The 21838-nt window shown below is 44.9% G+C and overlaps 1 protein-coding gene across 1 annotated transcript in view; it reads left to right on the top strand.

The window, feature by feature from the left end:
* Positions 1 to 21838, top strand: part of styk1a (serine/threonine/tyrosine kinase 1a) — a gene marked incomplete at both ends in the record, with an annotated part of 67483 nt that overhangs the window by 29142 nt on the left and 16503 nt on the right. Inside the window, 3 exons of the mRNA XM_079531729.1 lie at positions 11211 to 11431; positions 14085 to 14125; positions 19699 to 19795. Of these exons, the coding sequence (XP_079387855.1) occupies positions 11211 to 11431; positions 14085 to 14125; positions 19699 to 19795 (359 nt within the window). The remainder of the gene's footprint in view (positions 1 to 11210; positions 11432 to 14084; positions 14126 to 19698; positions 19796 to 21838) is intronic.

A 21838-nucleotide genomic window follows, 5' to 3' on the forward strand; every position in this document is an offset into this window, starting at 1 on the left:
AGTTGCTCTCGGGCAGAAACCTCTCATCTCCAATAAGTTGCTCTCAGACAGAAACCTCTCATCTCCAATAAGTTGCTCTCAGACAGAAACCTCTCATCTCCAATAAGTTGCTCTCGGGCAGAAACCTCTCGTCTCCAATAAGTTGCTCTCAGACAGAAACCTCTCATCTCCAATAAGTTGCTCTCGGGCAGAAACCTCTCATCTCCAATAAGTTGCTCTCGGACAGAAACCTCTCATCTCCAATAAGTTGCTCTCAGACAGAAACCTCTCATCTCCAATAAGTTGCTCTCAGGCAGAAACCTCTCATCTCCAATAAGTTGCTCTCGTCTAGAAACCTCTCATCTCCAATAAGTTGCTCTCGGGCAGAAACCTCTCATCTCCAATAAGTTGCTCTCGGGCAGAAACCTCTCATCTCCAATAAGTTGCTCTCGGACAGAAACCTCTCATCTCCAATAAGTTGCTCTCAGGCAGAAACCTCTCATCTCCAATAAGTTGCTCTCGGGCAGAAACCTCTCATCTCCAATAAGTTGCTCTCGTCTAGAAACCTCTCATCTCCAATAGGTTGCTCTCAGACAGAAACCTCTCATCTCCAATAAGTTGCTCTCGTCTAGAAACCTCTCGTCTCCAATAAGTTGCTCTCGTCTAGAAACCTCTCATCTCCAATAAGTTGCTCTCGTCTAGAAACCTCTCATCTCCAATAAGTTGCTCTCGTCTAGAAACCTCTCGTCTCCAATAAGTTGCTCTCGGGCAGAAACCTCTCATCTCCAATAAGTTGCTCTCGGGCAGAAACCTCTCATCTCCAATAAGTTGCTCTCAGACAGAAACCTCTCGTCTCCAATAAGTTGCTCTCGTCTAGAAACCTCTCATCTCCAATAAGTTGCTCTCGTCTAGAAACCTCTCATCTCCAATAAGTTGCTCTCGGGCAGAAACCTCTCATCTCCAATAAGTTGCTCTCGTCTAGAAACCTCTCATCTCCAATAAGTTGCTCTCGTCTAGAAACCTCTCATCTCCAATAAGTTGCTCTCGTCTAGAAACCTCTCGTCTCCAATAAGTTGCTCTCGGGCAGAAACCTCTCATCTCCAATAAGTTGCTCTCGGGCAGAAACCTCTCATCTCCAATAAGTTGCTCTCAGACAGAAACCTCTCGTCTCCAATAAGTTGCTCTCGTCTAGAAACCTCTCATCTCCAATAAGTTGCTCTCGTCTAGAAACCTCTCATCTCCAATAAGTTGCTCTCGTCTAGAAACCTCTCGTCTCCAATAAGTTGCTCTCGGGCAGAAACCTCTCATCTCCAATAAGTTGCTCTCGGGCAGAAACCTCTCATCTCCAATAAGTTGCTCTCGTCTAGAAACCTCTCATCTCCAATAAGTTGCTCTCGTCTAGAAACCTCTCATCTCCAATAAGTTGCTCTCGTCTAGAAACCTCTCATCTCCAATAAGTTGCTCTCGTCTAGAAACCTCTCGTCTCCAATAAGTTGCTCTCGGGCAGAAACCTCTCATCTCCAATAAGTTGCTCTCGGGCAGAAACCTCTCATCTCCAATAAGTTGCTCTCGGGCAGAAACCTCTCATCTCCAATAAGTTGCTCTCGGGCAGAAACCTCTCATCTCCAATAAGTTGCTCTCGGGCAGAAACCTCTCATCTCCAATAAGTTGCTCTCAGACAGAAACCTCTCATCTCCAATAAGTTGCTCTCAGACAGAAACCTCTCATCTCCAATAAGTTGCTCTCAGACAGAAACCTCTCATCTCCAATAAGTTGCTCTCAGACAGAAACCTCTCATCTCCAATAAGTTGCTCTCGTCTAGAAACCTCTCATCTCCAATAAGTTGCTCTCGTCTAGAAACCTCTCATCTCCAATAAGTTGCTCTCGGGCAGAAACCTCTCATCTCCAATAAGTTGCTCTCGGGCAGAAACCTCTCATCTCCAATAAGTTGCTCTCGGGCAGAAACCTCTCATCTCCAATAAGTTGCTCTCGGGCAGAAACCTCTCATCTCCAATAAGTTGCTCTCAGACAGAAACCTCTCATCTCCAATAAGTTGCTCTCGGGCAGAAACCTCTCATCTCCAATAAGTTGCTCTCAGGCAGAAACCTCTCATCTCCAATAAGTTGCTCTCGGGCAGAAACCTCTCATCTCCAATAAGTTGCTCTCGGGCAGAAACCTCTCATCTCCAATAAGTTGCTCTCGGGCAGAAACCTCTCGTCTCCAATAAGTTGCTCTCAGACAGAAACCTCTCATCTCCAATAAGTTGCTCTCAGACAGAAACCTCTCATCTCCAATAAGTTGCTCTCAGGCAGAAACCTCTCATCTCCAATAAGTTGCTCTCAGACAGAAACCTCTCATCTCCAATAAGTTGCTCTCGGGCAGAAACCTCTCATCTCCAATAAGTTGCTCTCAGACAGAAACCTCTCATCTCCAATAAGTTGCTCTCGGGCAGAAACCTCTCATCTCCAATAAGTTGCTCTCAGACAGAAACCTCTCATCTCCAATAAGTTGCTCTCAGACAGAAACCTCTCATCTCCAATAAGTTGCTCTCAGGCAGAAACCTCTCATCTCCAATAAGTTGCTCTCAGACAGAAACCTCTCATCTCCAATAAGTTGCTCTCGGGCAGAAACCTCTCATCTCCAATAAGTTGCTCTCAGACAGAAACCTCTCATCTCCAATAAGTTGCTCTCGGGCAGAAACCTCTCATCTCCAATAAGTTGCTCTCGGGCAGAAACCTCTCATCTCCAATAAGTTGCTCTCGGGCAGAAACCTCTCGTCTCCAATAAGTTGCTCTCGTCTAGAAACCTCTCATCTCCAATAAGTTGCTCTCGTCTAGAAACCTCTCATCTCCAATAAGTTGCTCTCGTCTAGAAACCTCTCATCTCCAATAAGTTGCTCTCAGACAGAAACCTCTCATCTCCAATAAGTTGCTCTCGTCTAGAAACCTCTCATCTCCAATAAGTTGCTCTCGTCTAGAAACCTCTCATCTCCAATAAGTTGCTCTCGTCTAGAAACCTCTCATCTCCAATAAGTTGCTCTCGTCTAGAAACCTCTCGTCTCCAATAAGTTGCTCTCGGACAGAAACCTCTCGTCTCCAATAAGTTGCTCTCAGACAGAAACCTCTCATCTCCAATAAGTTGCTCTCAGACAGAAACCTCTCGTCTCCAATAAGTTGCTCTCGGGCAGAAACCTCTCATCTCCAATAAGTTGCTCTCAGGCAGAAACCTCTCATCTCCAATAAGTTGCTCTCGGGCAGAAACCTCTCATCTCCAATAAGTTGCTCTCAGACAGAAACCTCTCATCTCCAATAAGTTGCTCTCGGGCAGAAACCTCTCGTCTCCAATAAGTTGCTCTCAGGCAGAAACCTCTCGTCTCCAATAAGTTGCTCTCGGGCAGAAACCTCTCATCGCTCGCTTTGCCTAAAAAAATGGCAACTAAAAAATACGGGGAAGCAGCTTTTTGCTTCTACGGGCCGACGGCGTGGAACAAACTCCCACTGTACCTTCGACAGGCAGCCTCTGTAGACATTTTTAAAGCTCAGCTCAAGACCCATTTTTACACCCTTGCTTTTAATTGATTTATCTGTCTTTTAAAAAAAATGTTATTCATGTCCTCACTGTATTGTTTATGCCCTGCTTTTCTTTTCTTTTTTGTGTAAAGCACTTTGAGCTGCATTTCATGTCATGAAAGGTGCTATACAAATAAAGTTGTATTATTATTATTATTATTATTATCTCCATTAAAAATCTAATGGCAATATTATATCTTTGTGTTTTTTTCGGAAAACTTGATCAGACTACAGCGACACACAACCACCAAAACATCAGATCTACAAGCTTCAAACGTGTCGTTTTGCGCCGCGTTTCGAACTTGTAGATCTGCTACTTTTGATACTTTTTGAATTTCAACCCTGAAAGTTTTGGACAGTTTTGGACAGTATAATTTAAACATCGGTGTCCACCCGACACAATAACATATATTGATATAGCTTGTGGAACAAAATAAAATGTGATGTCTGCTTTGTGATGCTTTTGGAGGAGACAGAGGAGACCTCTCGTCTCCAATAAGTTGCTCTCGGGCAGAAACCTCTCATCTCCAATAAGTTGCTCTCAGACAGAAACCTCTCATCTCCAATAAGTTGCTCTCAGGCAGAAACCTCTCATCTCCAATAAGTTGCTCTCAGACAGAAACCTCTCATCTCCAATAAGTTGCTCTCGGGCAGAAACCTCTCATCTCCAATAAGTTGCTCTCGTCTAGAAACCTCTCATCTCCAATAAGTTGCTCTCGTCTAGAAACCTCTCGTCTCCAATAAGTTGCTCTCGGACAGAAACCTCTCGTCTCCAATAAGTTGCTCTCAGACAGAAACCTCTCATCTCCAATAAGTTGCTCTCAGACAGAAACCTCTCGTCTCCAATAAGTTGCTCTCGGGCAGAAACCTCTCATCTCCAATAAGTTGCTCTCAGGCAGAAACCTCTCATCTCCAATAAGTTGCTCTCGGGCAGAAACCTCTCATCTCCAATAAGTTGCTCTCAGACAGAAACCTCTCATCTCCAATAAGTTGCTCTCGGGCAGAAACCTCTCATCTCCAATAAGTTGCTCTCAGACAGAAACCTCTCATCTCCAATAAGTTGCTCTCGGGCAGAAACCTCTCATCTCCAATAAGTTGCTCTCAGACAGAAACCTCTCGTCTCCAATAAGTTGCTCTCGTCTAGAAACCTCTCATCTCCAATAAGTTGCTCTCGTCTAGAAACCTCTCATCTCCAATAAGTTGCTCTCGTCTAGAAACCTCTCATCTCCAATAAGTTGCTCTCGTCTAGAAACCTCTCATCTCCAATAAGTTGCTCTCAGACAGAAACCTCTCATCTCCAATAAGTTGCTCTCAGACAGAAACCTCTCATCTCCAATAAGTTGCTCTCAGGCAGAAACCTCTCATCTCCAATAAGTTGCTCTGGGGCAGAAACCTCTCATCTCCAATAAGTTGCTCTCAGGCAGAAACCTCTCATCTCCAATAAGTTGCTCTCAGACAGAAACCTCTCATCTCCAATAAGTTGCTCTCAGACAGAAACCTCTCATCTCCAATAAGTTGCTCTCAGACAGAAACCTCTCATCTCCAATAAGTTGCTCTCGGGCAGAAACCTCTCATCTCCAATAAGTTGCTCTCGGGCAGAAACCTCTCATCTCCAATAAGTTGCTCTCGTCTAGAAACCTCTCATCTCCAATAAGTTGCTCTCGTCTAGAAACCTCTCATCTCCAATAAGTTGCTCTCGTCTAGAAACCTCTCATCTCCAATAAGTTGCTCTCAGACAGAAACCTCTCATCTCCAATAAGTTGCTCTCGTCTAGAAACCTCTCATCTCCAATAAGTTGCTCTCGTCTAGAAACCTCTCATCTCCAATAAGTTGCTCTCGTCTAGAAACCTCTCATCTCCAATAAGTTGCTCTCAGACAGAAACCTCTCATCTCCAATAAGTTGCTCTCGGGCAGAAACCTCTCATCTCCAATAAGTTGCTCTCGGGCAGAAACCTCTCATCTCCAATAAGTTGCTCTCGGGCAGAAACCTCTCATCTCCAATAAGTTGCTCTCGGGCAGAAACCTCTCATCTCCAATAAGTTGCTCTCGGGCAGAAACCTCTCATCTCCAATAAGTTGCTCTCGGGCAGAAACCTCTCATCTCCAATAAGTTGCTCTCGGGCAGAAACCTCTCATCTCCAATAAGTTGCTCTCGGGCAGAAACCTCTCATCTCCAATAAGTTGCTCTCGTCTAGAAACCTCTCATCTCCAATAAGTTGCTCTCGTCTAGAAACCTCTCATCTCCAATAAGTTGCTCTCGTCTAGAAACCTCTCATCTCCAATAAGTTGCTCTCAGACAGAAACCTCTCATCTCCAATAAGTTGCTCTCGTCTAGAAACCTCTCATCTCCAATAAGTTGCTCTCGTCTAGAAACCTCTCATCTCCAATAAGTTGCTCTCGTCTAGAAACCTCTCATCTCCAATAAGTTGCTCTCAGACAGAAACCTCTCATCTCCAATAAGTTGCTCTCGTCTAGAAACCTCTCGTCTCCAATAAGTTGCTCTCGTCTAGAAACCTCTCATCTCCAATAAGTTGCTCTCGTCTAGAAACCTCTCATCTCCAATAAGTTGCTCTCAGACAGAAACCTCTCATCTCCAATAAGTTGCTCTCGTCTAGAAACCTCTCATCTCCAATAAGTTGCTCTCGGGCAGAAACCTCTCATCTCCAATAAGTTGCTCTCAGGCAGAAACCTCTCATCTCCAATAAGTTGCTCTCGGGCAGAAACCTCTCATCTCCAATAAGTTGCTCTCGGACAGAAACCTCTCATCTCCAATAAGTTGCTCTCAGGCAGAAACCTCTCATCTCCAATAAGTTGCTCTCGGGCAGAAACCTCTCATCTCCAATAAGTTGCTCTCGTCTAGAAACCTCTCATCTCCAATAGGTTGCTCTCAGACAGAAACCTCTCATCTCCAATAAGTTGCTCTCGTCTAGAAACCTCTCGTCTCCAATAAGTTGCTCTCGTCTAGAAACCTCTCATCTCCAATAAGTTGCTCTCGTCTAGAAACCTCTCATCTCCAATAAGTTGCTCTCGTCTAGAAACCTCTCGTCTCCAATAAGTTGCTCTCGGGCAGAAACCTCTCATCTCCAATAAGTTGCTCTCGGGCAGAAACCTCTCATCTCCAATAAGTTGCTCTCGGGCAGAAACCTCTCATCTCCAATAAGTTGCTCTCGGGCAGAAACCTCTCATCTCCAATAAGTTGCTCTCGTCTAGAAACCTCTCATCTCCAATAAGTTGCTCTCGTCTAGAAACCTCTCATCTCCAATAAGTTGCTCTCGGGCAGAAACCTCTCATCTCCAATAAGTTGCTCTCAGACAGAAACCTCTCATCTCCAATAAGTTGCTCTCGGGCAGAAACCTCTCATCTCCAATAAGTTGCTCTCGTCTAGAAACCTCTCATCTCCAATAAGTTGCTCTCGTCTAGAAACCTCTCATCTCCAATAAGTTGCTCTCGGGCAGAAACCTCTCATCTCCAATAAGTTGCTCTCGGGCAGAAACCTCTCGTCTCCAATAAGTTGCTCTCGGGCAGAAACCTCTCATCTCCAATAAGTTGCTCTCAGACAGAAACCTCTCATCTCCAATAAGTTGCTCTCAGACAGAAACCTCTCATCTCCAATAAGTTGCTCTCGGGCAGAAACCTCTCGTCTCCAATAAGTTGCTCTCAGACAGAAACCTCTCATCTCCAATAAGTTGCTCTCGGGCAGAAACCTCTCATCTCCAATAAGTTGCTCTCGGACAGAAACCTCTCATCTCCAATAAGTTGCTCTCAGACAGAAACCTCTCATCTCCAATAAGTTGCTCTCAGGCAGAAACCTCTCATCTCCAATAAGTTGCTCTCGTCTAGAAACCTCTCATCTCCAATAAGTTGCTCTCGGGCAGAAACCTCTCATCTCCAATAAGTTGCTCTCGGGCAGAAACCTCTCATCTCCAATAAGTTGCTCTCGGACAGAAACCTCTCATCTCCAATAAGTTGCTCTCAGGCAGAAACCTCTCATCTCCAATAAGTTGCTCTCGGGCAGAAACCTCTCATCTCCAATAAGTTGCTCTCGTCTAGAAACCTCTCATCTCCAATAGGTTGCTCTCAGACAGAAACCTCTCATCTCCAATAAGTTGCTCTCGTCTAGAAACCTCTCGTCTCCAATAAGTTGCTCTCGTCTAGAAACCTCTCATCTCCAATAAGTTGCTCTCGTCTAGAAACCTCTCATCTCCAATAAGTTGCTCTCGTCTAGAAACCTCTCGTCTCCAATAAGTTGCTCTCGGGCAGAAACCTCTCATCTCCAATAAGTTGCTCTCGGGCAGAAACCTCTCATCTCCAATAAGTTGCTCTCAGACAGAAACCTCTCGTCTCCAATAAGTTGCTCTCGTCTAGAAACCTCTCATCTCCAATAAGTTGCTCTCGTCTAGAAACCTCTCATCTCCAATAAGTTGCTCTCGGGCAGAAACCTCTCATCTCCAATAAGTTGCTCTCGTCTAGAAACCTCTCATCTCCAATAAGTTGCTCTCGTCTAGAAACCTCTCATCTCCAATAAGTTGCTCTCGTCTAGAAACCTCTCGTCTCCAATAAGTTGCTCTCGGGCAGAAACCTCTCATCTCCAATAAGTTGCTCTCGGGCAGAAACCTCTCATCTCCAATAAGTTGCTCTCAGACAGAAACCTCTCGTCTCCAATAAGTTGCTCTCGTCTAGAAACCTCTCATCTCCAATAAGTTGCTCTCGTCTAGAAACCTCTCATCTCCAATAAGTTGCTCTCGTCTAGAAACCTCTCGTCTCCAATAAGTTGCTCTCGGGCAGAAACCTCTCATCTCCAATAAGTTGCTCTCGGGCAGAAACCTCTCATCTCCAATAAGTTGCTCTCGTCTAGAAACCTCTCATCTCCAATAAGTTGCTCTCGTCTAGAAACCTCTCATCTCCAATAAGTTGCTCTCGTCTAGAAACCTCTCATCTCCAATAAGTTGCTCTCGTCTAGAAACCTCTCGTCTCCAATAAGTTGCTCTCGGGCAGAAACCTCTCATCTCCAATAAGTTGCTCTCGGGCAGAAACCTCTCATCTCCAATAAGTTGCTCTCGGGCAGAAACCTCTCATCTCCAATAAGTTGCTCTCGGGCAGAAACCTCTCATCTCCAATAAGTTGCTCTCGGGCAGAAACCTCTCATCTCCAATAAGTTGCTCTCAGACAGAAACCTCTCATCTCCAATAAGTTGCTCTCAGACAGAAACCTCTCATCTCCAATAAGTTGCTCTCAGACAGAAACCTCTCATCTCCAATAAGTTGCTCTCAGACAGAAACCTCTCATCTCCAATAAGTTGCTCTCGTCTAGAAACCTCTCATCTCCAATAAGTTGCTCTCGTCTAGAAACCTCTCATCTCCAATAAGTTGCTCTCGGGCAGAAACCTCTCATCTCCAATAAGTTGCTCTCGGGCAGAAACCTCTCATCTCCAATAAGTTGCTCTCGGGCAGAAACCTCTCATCTCCAATAAGTTGCTCTCGGGCAGAAACCTCTCATCTCCAATAAGTTGCTCTCAGACAGAAACCTCTCATCTCCAATAAGTTGCTCTCGGGCAGAAACCTCTCATCTCCAATAAGTTGCTCTCAGGCAGAAACCTCTCATCTCCAATAAGTTGCTCTCGGGCAGAAACCTCTCATCTCCAATAAGTTGCTCTCGGGCAGAAACCTCTCATCTCCAATAAGTTGCTCTCGGGCAGAAACCTCTCGTCTCCAATAAGTTGCTCTCGGGCAGAAACCTCTCATCTCCAATAAGTTGCTCTCAGACAGAAACCTCTCATCTCCAATAAGTTGCTCTCAGGCAGAAACCTCTCATCTCCAATAAGTTGCTCTCAGACAGAAACCTCTCATCTCCAATAAGTTGCTCTCGGGCAGAAACCTCTCATCTCCAATAAGTTGCTCTCAGACAGAAACCTCTCATCTCCAATAAGTTGCTCTCGGGCAGAAACCTCTCATCTCCAATAAGTTGCTCTCAGACAGAAACCTCTCATCTCCAATAAGTTGCTCTCAGACAGAAACCTCTCATCTCCAATAAGTTGCTCTCAGGCAGAAACCTCTCATCTCCAATAAGTTGCTCTCAGACAGAAACCTCTCATCTCCAATAAGTTGCTCTCGGGCAGAAACCTCTCATCTCCAATAAGTTGCTCTCAGACAGAAACCTCTCATCTCCAATAAGTTGCTCTCGGGCAGAAACCTCTCATCTCCAATAAGTTGCTCTCGGGCAGAAACCTCTCATCTCCAATAAGTTGCTCTCGGGCAGAAACCTCTCGTCTCCAATAAGTTGCTCTCGTCTAGAAACCTCTCATCTCCAATAAGTTGCTCTCGTCTAGAAACCTCTCATCTCCAATAAGTTGCTCTCGTCTAGAAACCTCTCATCTCCAATAAGTTGCTCTCAGACAGAAACCTCTCATCTCCAATAAGTTGCTCTCGTCTAGAAACCTCTCATCTCCAATAAGTTGCTCTCGTCTAGAAACCTCTCATCTCCAATAAGTTGCTCTCGTCTAGAAACCTCTCATCTCCAATAAGTTGCTCTCGTCTAGAAACCTCTCGTCTCCAATAAGTTGCTCTCGGACAGAAACCTCTCGTCTCCAATAAGTTGCTCTCAGACAGAAACCTCTCATCTCCAATAAGTTGCTCTCAGACAGAAACCTCTCGTCTCCAATAAGTTGCTCTCGGGCAGAAACCTCTCATCTCCAATAAGTTGCTCTCAGGCAGAAACCTCTCATCTCCAATAAGTTGCTCTCGGGCAGAAACCTCTCATCTCCAATAAGTTGCTCTCAGACAGAAACCTCTCATCTCCAATAAGTTGCTCTCGGGCAGAAACCTCTCGTCTCCAATAAGTTGCTCTCAGGCAGAAACCTCTCGTCTCCAATAAGTTGCTCTCGGGCAGAAACCTCTCATCGCTCGCTTTGCCTAAAAAAATGGCAACTAAAAAATACGGGGAAGCAGCTTTTTGCTTCTACGGGCCGACGGCGTGGAACAAACTCCCACTGTACCTTCGACAGGCAGCCTCTGTAGACATTTTTAAAGCTCAGCTCAAGACCCATTTTTACACCCTTGCTTTTAATTGATTTATCTGTCTTTTAAAAAAAATGTTATTCATGTCCTCACTGTATTGTTTATGCCCTGCTTTTCTTTTCTTTTTTGTGTAAAGCACTTTGAGCTGCATTTCATGTCATGAAAGGTGCTATACAAATAAAGTTTTATTATTATTATTATTATTATTATCTCCATTAAAAATCTAATGGCAATATTATATCTTTGTGTTTTTTTCGGAAAACTTGATCAGACTACAGCGACACACAACCACCAAAACATCAGATCTACAAGCTTCAAACGTGTCGTTTTGCGCCGCGTTTCGAACTTGTAGATCTGCTACTTTTGATACTTTTTGAATTTCAACCCTGAAAGTTTTGGACAGTTTTGGACAGTATAATTTAAACATCGGTGTCCACCCGACACAATAACATATATTGATATAGCTTGTGGAACAAAATAAAATGTGATGTCTGCTTTGTGATGCTTTTGGAGGAGACAGAGGAGATAAACAAATGTTTGCCATCAGTCTTGTCTTATAGTTTGTCCATACGGGTTGCCGTCTCCTCTAAATCAGTGTGTGTGTGTGTGTGTGTGTGTGTGTGTGTGTGTGTGTGTGTGTGTGCGTCTAGGAGTACCTTCACACTCAGAACTGTATCCATGGCAACCTGGGGGCTCGCAGCGTGCTGATTGGTGGAGACCTGACGGCCAAGCTGTGGGGTCTGGGCACCGCCTACCGCAGGAGAGCACCGGGCGGAGGCGGAGTTCCGGGGGAACAGGAAGCCATGGAGATGAGGAAGTGGCAGGCTCCCGAACTGCTGGCCAGGACGTCCGTCAGTCCCAGCAGCGACGTGTGAGTGTTCTCCGTTCCGTTATCACTAGGGGTGCGAAGATAAAAAAAAATTAAATGTTTTTTTTTTGGCTTTCACCTTTATTTTATATTTTTTATGGAGGGACAGACAGTAGGCTGACAGGAAATGGGGAGAGAGATGGGGGGGGATGACATGCAGTAAAGGCCGTCGGGATCGGAAGTCGAACCCGCGGCACACTGCCAGACTGGATTACCAGCCAAGGTGCCTGGACCACTGAGCCATGGCCCAGGTGCCTGGACCATTGAGCCATGGCCCAGGCCTGGACCACTGAGCCATGGCCCAGGTGCCTGGACCACTGAGCCATGGCCCAGGCCTGGACCATTGAGCCATGGCCCAGGCCTGGACCACTGAGCCATGGCCAAGGTGCCTGGACCATTGAGCCATGGCCCAGGCCTGGACCATTGAGCCATGGCCCAGGCCTGGACCACTGAGCCATGGCCCAGGCCTGGACCATTGAGCCATGGCCCAGGCCTGGACCATTGAGCCATGGCCAAGGTGCCTGGACCATTGAGCCATGGCCCAGGCCTGGACCATTGAGCCATGGCCAAGGTGCCTGGACCACTGAGCCATGGCCAAGGTGCCTGGACCACTGAGCCATGGCCAAGGTGCCTGGACCATTGAGCCATGGCCCAGGCCTGGACCATTGAGCCATGGCCCAGGCCTGGACCATTGAGCCATGGCCCAGGCCTGGACCATTGAGCCATGGCCAAGGTGCCTGGACCATTGAGCCATGGCCAAGGTGCCTGGACCACTGAGCCATGTCCAAGGTGCCTGGACCATTGAGCCATGGCCAAGGTGCCTGGACCACTGAGCCATGGCCAAGGTGCCTGGACCATTGAGCCATGGCCAAGGTGCCTGGACCATTGAGCCATGGCCCAGGTGCCTGGACCATTGAGCCATGGCCCAGGCCGTAAAGATACATTTTAACAGCGATACGATGCGTATCACAATACATGGTTTACGATACGATACATGGACGATACTGGTTCATTACGGCGATCCGATACGATACAATGATTTGAAATCGATACAGTAACTATTTAAAATACATTGACATTATTTTAAAGTTTAAAGTTTATATTTCGATATACTTCGATTCTTGAAATTAATCGATTTTTTCAAACCGGAAGAATAACAATAAAAGCTCTCGTAGCCTGTAGCTTTTATTGCGAAAAATCGGTTTGAGGGAAAAGGAAGTTTCCGTTTGATTGTTCCTGTCTGTCGACTACAAAACAATACTACAACATGACTTAACGATATCATCCTGATGACTACAAAACAATACTACAACATGACTTAACGATATCATCCTGATGACTACAAAACAATACTACAACATGACGTAACGATATCATCCTGATGACTACAAAACAATACTACAACATGACGTAACGATATCATCCTGATGACTACAAAACAACACTACAACATGACTTAACGATATCATCCTGATGACTACAAAACAATACTACAACATGACGTAACGATATCATCCTGATGACTACAAAACAATACTACAACATGACTTAACGATATCATCCTGATGACTACAAAACAATACTACAACATGACGTAACGATATCATCCTGATGACTACAAAACAATACTACAACATGACGTAACGATATCATCCTGATGACTACAAAACAACACTACAACATGACTTAACGATATCATCCTGATGACTACAAAACAATACTACAACATGACGTAACGATATCATCCTGATGACTACAAAACAATACTACAACATGACGTAACGATATCATCCTGATGACTACAAAACAACACTACAACATGACTTAACGATATCATCCTGATGACTACAAAACAATACTACAACATGACTTAACGATATCATCCTGATGACTACAAAACAATACTACAACATGACTTAACGATATCATCCTGATGACTACAAAACAATACTACAACATGACTTAACGATATCATCCTGATGACTACAAAACAATACTACAACATGACGTAACGATATCATCCTGATGACTACAAAACAATACTACAACATGACGTAGTGATATCATCCTGAGGACTACAAAACAACACTACAACATGACTTAACGATATCATCCTGTCGACTACAAAACAATACTACAACATGACTTAACGATATCATCCTGATGACTACAAAACAATACTACAACATGACTTAACGATATCATCCTGATGACTACAAAACAATACTACAACATGACTTAACGATATCATCCTGTCGACTACAAAACAATACTACAACATGACGTAACGATATCATCCTGATGACTACAAAACAATACTACAACATGACTTAACGATATCATCCTGATGACTACAAAACAATACTACAACATGACTTAACGATATCATCCTGATGACTACAAAACAATACTACAACATGACTTAACGATATCATCCTGATGACTACAAAACAATACTACAACATGACTTAACGATATCATCCTGATGACTACAAAACAATACTACAACATGACGTAACGATATCACCCGCTCCCCACCGGATCAATGAAATGGTGCCCAGGCTACTTTTGGGGTGTCGACCTGAAAGGTTTGGGAACTACTTCCATACCATAATGCATTCTTCATAGACTTTGTTCTTCTCCATCTGTGTTCCAGCTGGTCTTTTGGCTGCCTGCTCTACGAGATGATCACACTAGGTGAGTACGGGTAGTTGAACCTTGTTGGAAACATGCGTTTCATTTACATAAAGAACATGAAATCCCCCCCCCCCCCCCCCCTCAGCCACTTGCAGAACAGAAAACATCAAAGCTATATCTAAGAAACATGGAAACAAACTAAAACACAACATACTAAGCAACATTTTAAAAAGGAATTGTGATTTTACTTGTATATCGTTTAGTAAAATGAAATCAATGAATCAAAAGTAACTGTAAAACAGAATGATAAAACAACGGAGAGATGACGACTGGATCACTCTATAGGGCTTTTTTTTTGCGTAAAGGACCCCTCAGACCCCCATAAATACTGTAGCCCTCAGACCCCCATAAATACTGTATTAGCCCTCAGACCCCCATAAATACTGTATTAGCCCTCAGACCCCCATAGATACTGTAGCCCTCAGACCCTCATAAATACTGTATTAGCCCTCAGACCCCCATAAATACTGTATTAGCCCTCAGACCCCCATAAATACTGTAGCCCTCAGACCCCCATAAATACTGTATTAGCCCTCAGACCCCCATAAATACTGTATTAGCCCTCAGACCCCAATCAATACTGTAGCCCTCAGACCCCCATAAATACTGTATTAGCCCTCAGACCCCCATAAATACTGTATTAGCCCTCAGACCCCCATAAATACTGTATTAGCCCTCAGACCCCCATAAATACTGTAGCCCTCAGACCACCATAAATACTGTATTAGCCCTCAGACCCCCATAAATACTGTATTAGCCCTCAGACCCCCATAAATACTGTAGCCCTCAGACCCCCATAAATACTGTATTAGCCCTCAGACCCCCATAAATACTGTATTAGCCCTCAGACCCCCATCAATACTGTAGCCCTCAGACCCCCATAAATACTGTATTAGCCCTCAGACCCCCATAAATACTGTAGCCCTCAGACCCCCATAAATACTGTATTAGCCCTCAGACCCCCATCAATACTGTAGCCCTCAGACCCCCATAAATACTGTATTAGCCCTCAGACCCCCATAAATACTGTAGCCCTCAGACCCCCATAAATACTGTATTAGCCCTCAGACCCCCATAAATACTGTAGCCCTCAGACCCCCATAAATACTGTAGCCCTCAGACCCCCATAAATACTGTATTAGCCCTCAGACCCCCATAAATACTGTATTAGCCCTCAGACCCCCATAAATACTGTATTAGCCCTCAGACCCCCATAAATACTGTATTAGCCCTCAGACCCCCATAAATACTGTATTAGCCCTCAGACCCCCATAAATACTGTAGCCCTCAGACCCCCATGAATACTTTATTAGCCCTCAGACCCCCATAAATACTGTATTAGCCCTCAGACCCCCATAAATACTTTATTAGCCCTCAGACCCCCATAAATACTGTATTAGCCCTCAGACCCCCATAAATACTGTAGCCCTCAGACCCCCATAAATACTGTATTAGCCCTCAGACCCCCATAAATACTGTATTAGCCCTCAGACCCCCATAAATACTGTAGCCCTCAGACCCCCATAAATACTGTATTATCCCTCAGACCCCCATAAATACTGTATTAGCCCTCAGACCCCCATCAATACTGTAGCCCTCAGACCCCCATAAATACTGTAGCCCTCAGACCCCCATAAATACTGTATTAGCCCTCAGACCCCCATAAATACTGTATTAGCCCTCAGACCCCCATAAATACTGTATTAGCCCTCAGACCCCCATAAATACTGTATTAGCCCTCAGACCCCCATAAATACTGTAGCCCTCAGACCCCCATAAATACTGTATTAGCCCTCAGACCCCCATAAATACTGTAGCCCTCAGACCCCCATAAATACTGTATTAGCCCTCAGACCCCCATAAATACTGTATTAGCCCTCAGACCCCCATAAATACTGTATTAGCCCTCAGACCCCCATAAATACTGTAGCCCTCAGACCCCCATAAATACTGTATTAGCCCTCAGACCCCCATAAATACTGTATTAGCCCTCAGACCCCCATAAATACTGTATTAGCCCTCAGACCCCCATCAATACTGTATTAGCCCTCAGACCCCCATAAATACTGTAGCCCTCAGACCCCCATAAATACTGTATTAGCCCTCAGACCCCCATAAATACTGTAGCCCTCAGACCCCCATAAATACTGTATTAGCCCTCAGACCCCCATAAATACTGTATTAGCCCTCAGACCCCCATAAATACTGTATTAGCCCTCAGACCCCCATAAATACTGTAGCCCTCAGACCCCCATAAATACTGTATTAGCCCTCAGACCCCCATAAATACTGTATTAGCCCTCAGACCCCCATAAATACTGTATTAGCCCTCAGACCCCCATAAATACTGTAGCCCTCAGACCCCCATAAATACTGTATTAGCCCTCAGACCCCCATAAATACTGTATTAGCCCTCAGACCCCCATAAATACTGTAGCCCTCAGACCCCCATAAATACTGTATTAGCCCTCAGACCCCCATAAATACTGTATTAGCCCTCAGACCCCCATAAATACTGTAGCCCTCAGACCCCCATAAATACTGTATTAGCCCTCAGACCCCCATCAATACTGTAGCCCTCAGACCCCCATAAATACTGTAGCCCTCAGACCCCCATAAATACTGTATTAGCCCTCAGACCCCCATAAATACTGTATTAGCCCTCAGACCCCCATAAATACTGTATTAGCCCTCAGACCCCCATAAATACTGTATTAGCCCTCAGACCCCCATAAATACTGTAGCCCTCAGACCCCCATAAATACTGTAGCCCTCAGACCCCCATAAATACTGTATTAGCCCTCAGACCCCCATAAATACTGTATTAGCCCTCAGACCCCCATAAATACTGTATTAGCCCTCAGACCCCCATAAATACTGTATTAGCCCTCAGACCCCCATAAATACTGTAGCCCTCAGACCCCCATAAATACTGTATTAGCCCTCAGACCCCCATAAATACTGTATTAGCCCTCAGACCCCCATAAATACTGTATTAGCCCTCAGACCCCCATAAATACTGTATTAGCCCTCAGACCCCCATAAATACTGTATTAGCCCTCAGACCCCCATAAATACTGTATTAGCCCTCAGACCCCCATAAATACTGTAGCCCTCAGACCCCCATAAATACTGTAGCCCTCAGACCCCCATAAATACTGTATTAGCCCTCAGACCCCCATAAATACTGTAGCCCTCAGACCCCCATAAATACTGTATTAGCCCTCAGACCCCCATAAATACTGTATTAGCCCTCAGACCCCCATAAATACTGTATTAGCCCTCAGACCCCCATAAATACTGTATTAGCCCTCAGACCCCCATAAATACTGTAGCCCTCAGACCCCCATAAATACTTTATTAGCCCTCAGACCCCCATAAATACTGTATTAGCCCTCAGACCCCCATAAATACTGTAGCCCTCAGACCCCCATAAATACTGTATTAGCCCTCAGACCCCCATAAATACTGTATTAGCCCTCAGACCCCCATAAATACTGTAGCCCTCAGACCCCCATAAATACTGTAGCCCTCAGACCCCCATAAATACTGTAGCCCTCAGACCCCCATAAATACTGTATTAGCCCTCAGACCCCCATAAATACTGTATTAGCCCTCAGACCCCCATAAATACTGTATTAGCCCTCAGACCCCCATAAATACTGTAGCCCTCAGACCCCCATAAATACTGTAGCCCTCAGACCCCCATAAATACTGTATTAGCCCTCAGACCCCCATAAATACTGTATTAGCCCTCAGACCCCCATAAATACTGTAGCCCTCAGACCCCCATAAATACTGTATTAGCCCTCAGACCCACATCAATACTGTAGCCCTCAGACCCCCATAAATACTGTATTAGCCCTCAGACCCCCATAAATACTGTATTAGCCCTCAGACCCCCATAAATACTGTATTAGCCCTCAGACCCCCATAAATACTGTTTTAGCCCTCAGACCCCCATAAATACTGTATTAGCCCTCAGACCCCCATAAATACTGTTTTAGCCCTCAGACCCCCATAAATACTGTAGCCTCCGTTTGCTAAGATCATGTTCTGTGCTTTAGGGGAGCCTTCGTTTGTTAACCCATTTCGAGGTCGGAACCCCTTTTGGTGTTTTAAGCATTATGTTATACTTTAGCTATTGAAAAAATATCAGATCTACAAGCTCATAGCGCGGCACTCGGTGCCGCGCTATGAGCTTGTAGGTCTGCTATTTTTGAAAAATCGTGAAAATGCGGCACAAATCTTTGAATATATTCTTTCAGAGCGAACGTTTTTAACTCAAATCTTTGCTTCCGAGGGGTTCCTGGAACTACGTATTTTCAGATGGGGGTCGGCGGCCAATTACATATACATTTTGGGGAATATTGAGCACCACTGATATAGAAACATAGGTATTTCAGAGGATTTAGAAGACATTTTTTTTATTCCCGACGTCGGGTCTAAATGGGTTAAGATCATGTTCTGTGTTTTAGGAGACCCTCCGTTTGCTGAGATCATGTTCTGTGTGTTTTAGGGGACCCTCCGTTTGCTGAGATCATGTTCTGTGTGTTTTAGGAGACCCTCCGTTTGCTGAGATCATGTTCTGTGTGTTTTCAGGAGACCCTCCGTTTGCTGAGATCATGTTCTGTGTTTTAGGAGACCCTCCGTTTGCTGAGATCATGTTCTGTGTGTTTTAGGGGACCCTCCGTTTGCTGAGATCATGTTCTGTGTTTTCAGGAGACCCTCCGTTTGCTGAGATCATGTTCTGTGTTTTAGGAGACCCTCCGTTTGCTGAGATCATGTTCTGTGTTTTCAGGAGACCCTCCGTTTGCTGAGATCATGTTCTGTGTGTTTTAGGAGACCCTCCGTTTGCTGAGATCATGTTCTGTGTGTTTTAGGAGACCCTCCGTTTGCTGAGATCATGTTCTGTGTGTTTTAGGGGACCCTCCGTTTGCTGAGATCATGTTCTGTGTGTTTTAGGAGACCCTCCGTTTGCTGAGATCATGTTCTGTGTGTTTTAGGGGACCCTCCGTTTGCTGAGATCATGTTCTGTGTTTTAGGGGACCCTCCGTTTGCTGAGATCATGTTCTGTGTTTTAGGGGACCCTCCGTTTGCTGAGATCATGTTCTGTGTTTTAGGGGACCCTCCGTTTGCTGAGATCATGTTCTGTGTGTTTTCAGGAGACCCTCCGTTTGCTGAGATCATGTTCTGTGTTTTAGGGGACCCTCCGTTTGCTGAGATCATGTTCTGTGTTTTCAGGAGACCCTCCGTTTGCTGAGATCATGTTCTGTGTTTTAGGGGACCCTCCGTTTGCTGAGATCATGTTCTGTGTGTTTTCAGGAGACCCTCCGTTTGCTGAGATCATGTTCTGTGTGTTTTCAGGAGACCCTCCGTTTGCTGAGATCATGTTCTGTGTGTTTTCAGGAGACCCTCCGTTTGCTGAGATCATGTTCTGTGTGTTTTAGGGGACCCTCCGTTTGCTGAGATCATGTTCTGTGTGTTTTCAGGAGACCCTCCGTTTGCTGAGATCATGTTCTGTGTTTTCAGGAGACCCTCCGTTTGCTGAGATCATGTTCTGTGTGTTTTAGGGGACCCTCCGTTTGCTGAGATCATGGCCAACGAGCTGCTCCAGTACCTCCAGAGAGGCAAGACGCTGAAGAGACCCAGCAGCTGCTCCAACACACTGTAAGGACAGAATAACTACAACCACGCTAGTATGAAATACAGAAACGGGAACCCCTTTTGGTGTTTGAAGCATCATGTTATACTTTAGCTAATGACAAATAGCAGATCTACAGACCTACAGTACAAGTCCATAGCACAGCACATGGTGCCGCGCTATGAACTTGTACTTTAGATCTGCTATTTTTGAAAAATCGTGAAAATGTGGCGCAAATCTTTGAGTATATTATTTCAGAGCAAACGTCCCTCTGGAACAACATATTTTCAGATGGGGGTCGGCGGCCAATTACATATCATTTTTTGGGTTCCTTGACGTGAAATAGTTTGAAAACCACTGACATAGAAACATAGGGTTTTCAGAAACCTGGCAGGATTTAGAAGGCATTTGTATAATCGTCCTCAGGTCAAAATGGCTTAAGGATACATAAACTACAACCCTCCTAGTATAAACTAGAGAAACTTCTTAATAGATCAGAGCGGTGATTCCCCCTTTTATGGAGTGGTTTTCAACCAGTGGTCAACCGGGGTCCTTGATTGAGGGCTAAATGATGGAGAGTTGGTAACCAAATGGACCCTAATTGTCTCCACCAGGCCGAAGGCATGGGGAGAGAGTATGTTTTGCACTCCGTCCGTGTGCATGTGTCCGTCCGTCCGTCCGTCTGTGTACAGCTAATCTCCGGCACCGTTAACCCGGTCGATGCCAAATTTTGCACTCACACTCCCTGGATGCCAACGATGAACCTCTGACCCAAATTTTCCAGAATGGCCTGTTATAGCGCCACCAGGAGGCTGACTTTTGAAAAACACATTCTCTATACTAAACGCTATCTCTAAGACTATAGTCATGTGTTCAAGCCGGATCTGTCCGGTATTTCATATTACATCCTAATTGGCTAACATTGGATATCAATATGGATGGGTCTCAATAATACATCCCGATCCCGACTTTGTTATTCATGTCTATATTTTGAACACGGGCTTGCTAATATGTTCTACCTACCGCGGAGCTCCGACGGTGTGTTTTACCGCTGTCAACTTGTTGTATAATTAACTTGGCTGAATATTTGGGAAGATAACCCAGCTAAATGGAGGAGTGACATATCCTGACGTGAATTCCCCAGATGAGTATTAATAATTAGTCTTGCAAGCCTGTTTGGATATTTTTCCACAAATACATAGCATATAAAACGAAATACAACAAATATATCTGGGTATTGAAAACCTCAAGGGATGCGACCATGACGTATATACCGTGCGACCACTTTGACTTGAGATTTACAATACTAGCACATTTCACAAACTGTAACGAAGACTCTGACTAGGACGTTGGGCTATATGACATATGACATGTTTAGTATGACAATCCCTATATTTGGGCCCGAGCCGACCTAGTGCTGATATCAGATAGATATGGTAGAACCATATATGGATAGATCTAACTGGCTTAGTCATCGTGACAAGCCTGGTCGGAGAATATATAGAGGGTCGGCTTCAGGGAGAAGGCAGAAGTCGAAGCATCCTGGTTTAAGTTCTAACCGGACACCACTGCGGGGGTCCTAACCAAAGTAATCAGCAATAGAGCCTTGAGCTATTTTATAAGTACATTGTGGGTTGTATGTGACATTGAAAAGGACAAATCAAACATATGGGACACTTTATTGGAACACAAAAAAATAATCGCTACAGCCTCAGTAATGAACCAGTGAAATGAGGGTATTTTATGATGCCTCTCATAGGGATTGCATTGGCAGCTTCAGTACACAGTTGAAACGGACCAGAAGGGGGCGCTGCAGTACACAGTTCTAACGGACCAGAAGTGGGGCCGCTGTCTCATTTGGGGGCGTGACATTTGTAGTCCCCGTGTGTCTCTATAGCTCTGATTGTTTGAATAGGTTAGGACCCGGTGCAGTGGTGTCCAATTAGAACTTAAACCATTTTGGGCGGGAACCCCTGTTGGTGTTTTAAGCATTATGTTATACTTTAGCTATTGAAAAATAGCAGACCTACAAGCTCATAGCGCGGCACCGAGTGGCTCGCTACGAGCTT

This window comes from Electrona antarctica (assembly GCF_951216825.1).
Source record: "Electrona antarctica genome assembly, contig: scaffold_125, whole genome shotgun sequence".
NCBI classification, from domain to species: Eukaryota; Metazoa; Chordata; class Actinopteri; order Myctophiformes; family Myctophidae; genus Electrona; species Electrona antarctica.